The 10,504-nt window shown below is 42.5% G+C and overlaps 1 protein-coding gene across 1 annotated transcript; it reads right to left on the bottom strand.

Annotated features, from left to right (window-relative positions):
* On the bottom strand, positions 1-10,316 carry LOC117952853 (ras-related protein Rap-2a). Its single transcript, XM_034885443.1, has 2 exons — positions 9,343-10,316; positions 1-625 (listed from the first exon to the last, which is right to left on the bottom strand). Exons 1-2 carry the CDS (start codon positions 9,654-9,656, stop codon positions 388-390), a joined length of 552 nt encoding a protein of 183 aa, XP_034741334.1. The 5' UTR covers positions 9,657-10,316; the 3' UTR covers positions 1-387.
* Between the last annotated feature and the right edge of the window lie 188 nt (positions 10,317-10,504).

The raw sequence follows: 10,504 nt of genomic DNA, 5'->3' as shown, positions 1-10,504 counted from the left end.
TAGAACAACCTAAAGAGTAAAGATCCTGATCTGTCACTGTATGCTGATGATTCCCCCCCCCATACTTAAAAAGATCAAAACAAACCCAAACAGAAGGGAGTAACATAAGGCAAGGGCTTGTTCCTTTTTTGTCATTTGTCAATTTCTCTCGTGGCAAATTCCAAGCATTCCTCATTCAAAATGTATTCATTACTAACATGTTGTTATTAATAATCATGTCACTGCGGATTTTATGCTCTGTGGAGTAAAATCCATTGCGTTCAACCATGAATTTTTCTTCTGTTTAGTTGGCGTGTGTGTGTCTAAGCGTGTGTCTCTCTGCTGCGGGTCAAAGTAGCTTCATCTAAGTAGACTTTTTGTCTGGCCTGTTGCTCGAGGCCCCCGGGGCTATTGTATATTGCAAGAGGAGCAGCAGGGGTCATCCTTGTCCGGCTGGGCGGCGTAGTCCATCTGCCGAACGATCTCAGCGAACAGTTCGTCTACCATGGTTTTGCTCTTGGCTGACGTCTCCATGAACGGGCAGCCCCACTCCTCGGCCAAGGCCTGACCTTCGCTGGACGATACCTCCCTCTCGCTTTCCAGGTCCACTTTGTTCCCCACCAGGATCACAGGAACCTTCTCGTACCTGGAGACAGACACAGACCAACATTGGGTTGTGAGACAGACTTAAGATACATTCAGCCAAAGTTGATAGGGAATTTACAGTTTACAAAGAAAGGAAATTACGCTTTGAGACCTTGGTATTAGCACATGCTTAATGTTTCAAAAGGTTTTGATTGCTCCACAAATATAACCTGAATAAAGCCTCTACACTTAGCACATGAAAATACACGGTTTAATTATCCATTATCCATTAATTTCACTTTGTATAACAACCTATTGAAACATGACCTGTTACAACAGTCTTTCAATGGCAACAATGAACAACCTAGCCTCACCTATTCATTTTCTCAATCTGTTTCACCATGTTCAAGGGAAAGTGCAACAGTCATCAGTCTCCCTGTTGCCTCTTTCCACGTGACAAAAAAAGCCTGGCATTTTAAAGATCACCAGCTTGGTAAAGTATTTTTTAAAAGCTCAGTTGGGTGCAAAACAAGCAACATCAAAACGGAAAGAAAATTATAAGTTTAAAGGGTTTCTACTTTGGTGTGCACATGGTCTTTGACTGTGGGAGGACGCTTTACATAAAGAGCTTGGGCAGCCCCTTCTTGCTTTGAGAAGCTAACCACTGAACCTCCATGGCACCCACCCTGTCTCATGTAAACACAAAGTCTAAAGCCTGACCCAGAAGAGAACAGGAAATGAGGAGTAGAGCTCTGACCTCTGAGGGTATGAAGTGGACAAAATCCTTTGAGCTCTGAACTCTGTGTCATGTTGCCGGAGCACAACATGCCACTGTGGAACTGGACTACTTAGTGGACAGCCAGAAGAGACGGTCAGTGAAATTAAATAGGCTACTGCGCTATAATTATTAGAATGAACACCTCTGACACAGTTTCACCAATATAATCACTCCATTGGTTTTTGATATTGGGAAACCTGGTGGGCCTCTAAGGCGGCTCGTACCCATTAAAAGAGATAAAGATCAAAAACATCAGAGAGATAGCAGATCATGCGTATCCTCATCCACTTGTAAACAACAGATTGTTATTTCTTTCATCTTTATCTCTGTGTGAGGCTGGCGAGGGAGCGCTTTCCAGCTGTTGGACCCGTCTTTTGAACCAAGTTTAAAAGGTCTCTATCGAGGACACTGAACTACATCGTAAAATCTAACGGAGTCATGCATCCAAACACCCATCAACCATCATTAAGGGTTTCAAATGCTGTCCTTGCGCTATGAAATATACATGCTTCTAAATTATTCATAGGAGAAAAAAACATCCTTGATTGCTATGGTAACAGGTGTACAAGGAATTGACTAATGCTGGAGAGATGGAGAGACTGTAGAAGAAGCGACTGTGATAACGTCCCAAGCCGAGCAGCCTGAGAAACTCTCAGAGGCCAGGGGCAGGTTTCAGCATTAAATAAGCTTAAACTTTCAGAGAACACAGAGCCGACTTTGATCTACTCATTAATACTTCAACCAGAGTGAACTTTAATCTCAACTATCCTGTTTTGGTTCCAGGATTGGCTCAGCCGCCAAGAGGATCTACCGGGATTTAAGAGACGATCTTAGAGATCGGTCGATGTGTAACCAAGAGTGCGATAGTGTTCTCTGAGCTCGGAGGTAACTTGAATGAGAAACTAAAGATTATGTTTCTCAAATTTAACGTGCAGTGCATAGGTCTCATTCACTGTATTCCTGGTGTCAATAAAAAACAGCCAAGGCCATTATTTCCTTAGAATTATTTTGGCCCATATTGAAATGGTGGTACAGTAGGCAGCTATTGTCTTGAACTTTAAATTCCCAACTTCACAGAAAAATCCTAAACATAGTTGTGGGCGAGCAGTATGAAACACAAAACCTTCACTTTTATAGCTGCACTCATTTAGGTGGAGCCAAGGGGGTTGGGGGGGCTCAGTATAGTTGGTGTAATGGTGCCATTTGGGTGTCTCTGCTCTGCCCCAGGCTGTGGGTTTGTTTCAAATCTCCTGCTGTAAAATCTCTCATGGAGGCCGATGGAAAGCCAACCTTCTTATATATTATCTACCATTACATGCTGTTTCATAGCAGCTCTCACATTCCTTACCCAAATGTTACTTGCTCCCTAAAAATATGTTTGGTGTGTTTAGTACCGGAGCTCTGTGTATGGATTCAAGCTCCTTAAATGTAACAGTAATTATTACCATCACTATGAAAAAGTTTTTCTTTTGTTTTGTGTACGACCCAGTTCAGTGGATATAGATTTCTCAATCAACTTACATAAAGCTGTGAGTCTGTGAGTCAGAGCTGATTGCATGTCAGAAGTCAAATGAAAGAAACACTATCATGGATGTCCCAAACAGCAGGGGGAATCCAAGTCGAGTCCGTCCAACTAGGTCATATCCAAGAGGGTTCAGTGTGCTGTTTTTTCCCATAAAGGAGGATTTTACTTGGTCAGCCCTATGCAATCTATGTTGCTTATTTAGGCCCCATCGTAACACAAGTGCAGACAAAGTCTATATATAGTCATAATAACAGAGGATATCCGCAGTCCCAGGAGGTGTGAGGCAGCGGCTGCCATGGATACCGTGGCTCCTAAGGCCTTAACATGAAGGGTGTCTGCAAAGGAAACAAGGCTAGTCCGTAACACAAAACACACACAGAGTTGTTTGCATGGTTTTGACACAAGCCTCAAAAGAGAAATGAATAGTTGCTTGTTGTTTGTGCTGTGACACAAACAGCACAAACAACATGTCATGCTTTAGCCTTCAGCTTGTGAGCTTGACGGCGCCCTGCACTGGAGCTGTCTGACTGCAGACACCCATTCAAGCTACCCCAGACACACCTTATCTATAATGCACGATGCATCAACTCATATAGGGCTCGCTGAGGGACGGTGAAACCCAGGGGCCCAAGAGTCTCGGCGTTTGACTCTGGCCAACACCGCCACAATGAGAGAGGAAACAGGTTGCCTCCTCCGAGTGTCCCTTTTGTGGAGGATCAGTTTAGTCAGTAGACAGCAGCTGAGTCAGATAGCAGCAGTATGCTCATTTCTCTAAGGACCAGCATTAGACCAAAGAGAGATTTCTTCAGGAATACTGGATACATCTGGAGAATCTTTGGAAAACATACCATAACAAGCAAATTCATTTTGCATTGAATTTTCTGCTCTTTTAAAAGATTAAAAATAATTCATTCTTAAAGTCTCTTTGGAATTCTCCCAAGGTTGAGAAAACAAATTGTCTGCTTCCAGTTTCCTTCAAAAAGATAATGCAATTCACTGATGATGGACAAACTGGCAAAGACATGTCAAATTGGGAAAGATAAACGACTGGTGTACTTGACAGACTGTACAGGCTACTCATCCTTGGATCTGATGTACCACAGCATTAATAAAAACAGTGCTATCTCCCTGCGGTAATTATACTGTCTGAGACACATTCCTCCTCTCACTGTACAAGGTACAAGACACACAATCCCGAAAGCAAAGTGAGCCCGCTTCAGAAATGTCATTTTTTTGTATTGTATTTCCATAAAAAAATGGTAAGAAAAGAGAGGAATACACTTTGAATAGTTTAGTGACTCATTTATAAGTCTGAAGATTATACATTACACTGGGGATATTATTCCAGTGTCGACACTTTCAGCATAATGTCAGGAGGATCTCACACAGTAATAGTTTGTAGTTTGTTGTTGTTGTTTAGTTTGTTGTTAATACTTGCTGATGGACAACTTACTTCAGCAAGTAGAGGTGCATTTCCAAACCTTGCATAGGTGGATTAAGACACATAATTCAGCCTTGGTGTAGAATTACCACCAATAGAGCCTGTCCCACAATGAGCACCTACCATTTTTGAGTCTGTAGCTTTGAAGGAGAGGGTGTGTGTGTGTGTGTGTGTGGGGGGGGGGGGGCTTTGACCAACTGCCACTTTGCTCGATTGAAAGCCATGATGGCTCTCTCTAATGGGTGGGCCAAAATCTCTGGCAGGCAAAGCAGACAAATGGGAGGTAACATTGCCCCTTATGAGGTCATAAGGGGCAATACTCCAGATTGGCCTGTCTGAGCTTTTGTTTTCTCAAAGGCAGAGCAGAATACCCAGGGCTCAGTTTACACCTATTGCCATTTCTATCAACTGGGGGACGATAGGCAGGCTGGGGGGAATGCATATTAATGTTAAAAAAAACTCATAAAGTGTAATTTCATGTCATGGGACCTTTAACAAAATAATGCTATAGACCAGTTTTGCTGGCTGTTTTCATAATTGCTTATAGTACAAGCACACAACAATTCCTTTTTTAATAGGCTTCTGAAAGAATAGTTCAGTGGCATTTTGTCACTAATGAGCTATCACGGTTAAAGTGCAGTGCACGGTTTGACATCATCCTTACCCTTTGTGAGAAGCTTTGTGGTAAAGGACTGTACTTGAGATAAATGAGATAAATATTCCGTTGGTAGAATCAGTGAGATGTATGCAGTGAAGACACTGGTTAGTTGATGGGGCATTCAACCATTCAGCATGTTAAAACAGCAGTGTAGGACATAGGGTTTTGGGGGTATTACCCATTCTAGGGGCAAAAAGTCAGGGTATTTACTATTTAAACGTTGACCATTCTTTTTTTAAATGTCTCTTAATGACAGAACAATATTAAACGGCTGGTGGATCCCTTTATAATGCCAACCTAATACATTGAAAAAAGACAGGGTTGCTACGTTATCTCTACTGTTGCTTTACTCGCCTTGCAACTGCTTTCTCTCTTGAGAAACATAATGGTTCTGTATATGCTAGATAATCTGTCAGCATGTTCATCTCCTGCTTAGCACCAACTGCCTGTGAGGTGCGCTACTGTGGCCACTCCGAGCAAAAGAACCTTATTTTGTGTTTACCGGGCATGCTTCCCAGCCGTTCATTTCACCCAGATTTGAGATTAATTTGAGTTGGGCTTTGGCTTAACCCTCTTCACTGACAAAGTATCAGTGTATTTTATTCCCAAAATAAATCGTATCAGGTGAGCAACATTGGTTACAGCCAGTTGCTGAGATATTTCTGTCTGGACCAAAGTGGTGGACCAACCAACCCTAAAGCTATGCTACTAGATTGGCTAAAAACGTTACCAGCTCTTTGGTGGGGTGAGTTAATGTGGGGTTCTCTCCCTATAACGATCATTTGCTCTAACTAGTGCCGCCCTCTCTGAAGTGGTGAGTCTCAAAACAGAGCAGTAACAACTTGTTGGATATTTTACACAAAAAACCCACTGTGTATTGCCTTCAATAGACACTTTTGAAAGCCAAGTAGTTAAAAGCAGCTGAAGTGAGGAGTGATGAGGTCCCCAGCGAAGGCAAGTAGGCCTCAGTGTATTCATGTGCACCCATGGCCTCTATACCTCTCTAAGCACTGATAGATGCTGACAGGGTTCAGAGTAAGCGCGACGCACAGGAGCACCTCTGACCTGAGCGAACGCCAAAATGAACGCGATGGGTCACCAGTGACAACAGTGTATGTGAAGGAAGAATTTTAAAAGCAGAGCTTAGCATAAAATATTTCCTAAATCTAATTGTTCACCAAAATAAGACAGAGACACCTGTTACTGACACAGCTGTGGTCCAAGTTCTTGCTACAATTCAACAATCTCTCAGTCAATGTTTAAAGAAAATTATAGGGCTGCTAGATTACCAATTATGGATTCAATGTACTGAATATTTCATTGATTAATCAATCAGTCTAATAATGAAGCAGCTAATCAAAACTACTTATGCGTTATATATGATTGAAATTATTTATCGATTCTCAAAATATTTGTGGATTATTTTTCTGTATATCTACTAATGGTTTAGTTAACAAATCAGATGGAGAAACCCCACTCCCATGATTTTCTCTCCGTGAACCTTTTGATGTCTCTATTTTCTCTCCTTTATCTCCTTTTTGACGTTTCAACACGTCTAGTCCTCTCCTATTGCATGATGTGCTACATTTCCCACAATGCCCTTCAAACCAGTCTCACGGAACATGCCTGAATTTGTTGCATTTCCCCTTTGGGCTTTAAGAGACTTCTGAGCAGGTTTTTTCAGTCAGGAAGGAAAGCAAGCAAGTCACCTGTAACCTAAATCATAAAATGTTGTGACACCGCGTTGCATTATAAGCTACTGTCTGGATTGTCTAGAAGCTCTGCAAATGTCTAACAATGTTTCACAATAGGTTAAGAGTTCAATTGCACATATAATCACACAATAATTTGTGATTTATTTGTTAGCATTCTTAGCTTCAGCAACAAAAGAAACAATGACACTGACACCGTTGATGTGATTATGGGTTGTCAAATGTGCTTAAAAATGAATACATTGTTTTTTATTATATATCTTTGATGGTTATTTGAGCTATGCTGCCATACATATGTGCCAAATTTTCAATCACTTGAAATGAAATGCAACATCTTTGTTTGCTTTGTTGCCGATATGTGTTATGTTTACTAGATATATTTACAACCTCAAGAGCACAATTCACCTTTTATAACTGCTGTCAACAGAAAAGGCTGCAAGCAAACAGCTTTAGTTTGTTCAGACCTTGTCTAGAACACCCAGCTGAGTTGTGCAAACCTTTTGTGATCTTAAACATCATCTTTCTCTGAAATGGATTTTGTAGTTGTTGCAATGCTTGAAGGAAGATGCTGAGGTCACAAATCTGAGAAATCCTTTGATTCAGCTCTTCTTTTTAACAAATGAAGAAACATTTTGTGAATAACCGAAGAAAATATGCACACTTTCATTCAGAACAAACTCTGGAGAACTGCATAAATGATATTAAATTGAAGTAGCCAATTAAACTACCCATGACCTGACATTTTTAACTCCACTGCTCCAAACGCAATCTAAAGTTTTAACCGTCTAAGCCCACATGAAGCAGGAGACTCTAAATTGAACTCGGAGTGAACTAGGCGTAGCATGTGAAGTGTGAATGTGTGTGATGTTTTCGCTACAGAAAATAAATACTTGACATTAGAGAGCAGCACTAGACTCGATGTTAAGTATGAAATCACATAACGGCCAGGCTACATCTGCTGTGTGAACACACACACACACACACACACACACACACCTCTCCACATTCTCAACTCATATGGGAAAAACATGTTGACCTCATTTTTTCATCCAGAGCACAGATGTATGGGATTGTTTATAAGGTGCATTTAAAAAAAAAAAAGTCTAAATCCAATAATGTGACAAAGACTAAAGGAAACTTATGACTGCACTGTCCATGGGTGGGATCCGTGCATTATCATAAGTAATTAGCTGTATCACTTTTTTACATTTTCAATGCATTATTATTATTTATTTTTTTATTTCACTAACACCAACTTGCTACCACTAGTTTTACACTACTTTTTGGAACCCATTGTCAATAGCCCTCATTGGTATAGAATTATACCTAATATTTGAGCTAATAAAGCAGAAATTATGAATTATTTTTACTAACAGTTAAGATCAGAGGAATGTATGTTAAGTGGATGCGTTTGGTCAGAATGCTCTTTTTGAAACCATTTCAATTTGCACCCAAAATTCAATGAAAGTGACTGTATTTGCAAAGACCGTTGCATGGAATCCCTCCTTTGATTGGTTAAAAAGCATATTTCTGATACAGACATTTTAAAAGGGGTCAAATTTGACCCGAGGACAACGGGAGGGTTAAATATGCATCTTCATTAGAACAGATTCCTTTCTCTGGGGCCCATTGGACTCGCTACATTGACTGTAACACATCCACTGACACCTGCAATAACTGATGAACCGCACACAGTCACAGCCCAGTGAGTACTGTCACCAAGGATTTTACCAGCACCCTCTATGACATAGTGTATTCAGGCTCTCTCTGGAATATTTAACATCATGTCATGTCATGTCACCAGGTGAATGTACAGCACTGTGGGTCTTCACAATGAGTTGAGTTAAGAAACACCAACGACATGATAGCCCAACCACAGCTTCAGCTAACCTCTTCTGTTGTGTATCAATCAGCTTACTCCGGTGACCTCATACATCTGGATCATCTGTGTAACAGCGCTCAGACATCAGGCGATTTCATGCTTTCAATTGTGTCGCTCTTTGTAAAGAGCTCGTGCAGCTTGTTAATTAAAAACATGGCTTCTTCTCCTCTGCACGGTGGTGTGTTTACCCCAAACCCATACAGAATTTTGGAGCGGTGCTTTCTTGAAGCTCTCTGCAGAGCCTCTGTTGCACTGAATCCTGGGTATCCCCGGATGGGTGTTTCACAGTGGTTGCAGCATGATCCGGCACAGTGGGCAGCAGCTTGGCAGATCACAGACAGTGTCTAGCGTGTTACCACTGGAGGACCGGCTGGTCTTCACAGTGCTGATGGATTCAGTGGATCAGCACTGTTTCCCTGCTAGTTACTGTTATTCCTAGGATGCAAATGTATGGAGACATTGCAAAGTCTGCATAAACACTAAGGAGATGAGGCTATTCTTAGATATCACAAACGATTACTTTTAGAGCTGCTGGGTCTGCAGTGCCAGGGCATTTGCCTACCTACAAGCACCAAAATAGAACAGGCATGTTGTATTGCTCTGCTGTCTGCCCTGAAGATGCACAGCATCTCCATTCAAGCACAGTTCTCAGACCAGGCCTAGGCCCACCCTGAAACTACGGGGCCTGATTGGCCGGCCCTATGTGTAATGTCCTATATTCTCCTAATATACAGTATTAACAATCTGGACATTCTTGGTTTCCTGCGCGTCATTTCACCCACCTTTTCACTCTTATGATCTGATCCCTCATCGGCTTGATGTCCTGGAAGCTTTGCTGGTTGACAAGGCTATAGACCAGAATGAATCCTTGACCGTTTTTGATGTAAAGGTCCCGCATGGACGCGAACTGCTCCGTACCAGCGGTGTCAAGGATCTCCAGAACCGAGGGTGAGGAGTCCACCTCGATCTCCTTGCGGTAAAAATCCTCAATAGTGGGGTCGTACTTCTCAATGAACGTCCCGGTAACAAACTGCACAGTGAGGGCGGATTTCCCGACTCCACCGCTGCCCAGGACCACCACTTTATACTCGCGCATCGTGGATTAAATCAAGTCGTACGGCAACGTTATCAAATCTCCGCGCGTCATTGAAATGAACTCCAAAATGTTCCCGTACGAATTACATTCACCATTCGTGTCCCATTTTGAACGGGTTGTCAATAACACAGTCTTGCTCGCTGCTGCTCAGCTATGGCAGAGCACAAAGACTCGGTGCCCCAAGATGGATTTCATTGTAGAAATTCCCCCATGCAGGCCAGACACTGACAGATACACGGGCATCCGATGACTGCAATTGTCCAAAAATGTGCCCTGGGAAGAAGGAAATATCGCCCGATGATGTGGAGCCTGCGGGTTTTCATCTGCTTAGCTCACCCCTCACTCTGCATCAGAAAAAAACAAACTTGCTCCATGGAGGACACTGGTCAAACGCTGGCTATATTAGCCCCTACAATGAACTGCAGACGCAGTTTTTCGGGTCGGATGCCGCATCAGGAAAACAGCCCCAACTTAAACTAATTTCCACACGTTATTAAAGAACTTGCATCTCTTTGTTTCTTTTTCACCATCTCCGGCATGTCTCCGCTTCACCCTCGCTTTCCTGTGCAATCCCACCCGCCATACTCTCGGGTGGAGACCCACGGCCGCTGCGTAACTAGCTGGTCCCCGCTCGGCTCCCGTACCGAGGCAGGAAAAAAACAAAAAAAAAAACACACTGACGGACCCTCCTTATTCAGATGGATGTGCAAGCGGTCCAACGGCCAACCTCCGCTCGCTGTAAACCTCACGTGTGCCTGAATGAGAGCCGCTCGGAGGGAGCCAGTCACATTCAGCGGTTGCATTTCCGTTCATGTGTTAAATTTCCCATCATTCGGTTGCCCGAGTGA

This window comes from Etheostoma cragini, chromosome 11 (assembly GCF_013103735.1).
Source record: "Etheostoma cragini isolate CJK2018 chromosome 11, CSU_Ecrag_1.0, whole genome shotgun sequence".
NCBI lineage: Eukaryota > Metazoa > Chordata > Actinopteri > Perciformes > Percidae > Etheostoma > Etheostoma cragini.
This window is presented reverse-complemented; position numbering and strand designations above follow the sequence as displayed.

Bases quoted from the DNA above. Each gene is read 5' to 3' on its own strand.
- LOC117952853 (XM_034885443.1), bottom strand. From the start codon at position 9,656: ATGCGCGAGTATAAAGTGGTGGTCCTGGGCAGCGGTGGAGTCGGGAAA. The intron at 626-9,342 runs GTGGGTGAAATG...GTCTGTCTCCAG, and splicing joins CAGATCATAAGAGTGAAAAG to GTACGAGAAGGTTCCTGTGA.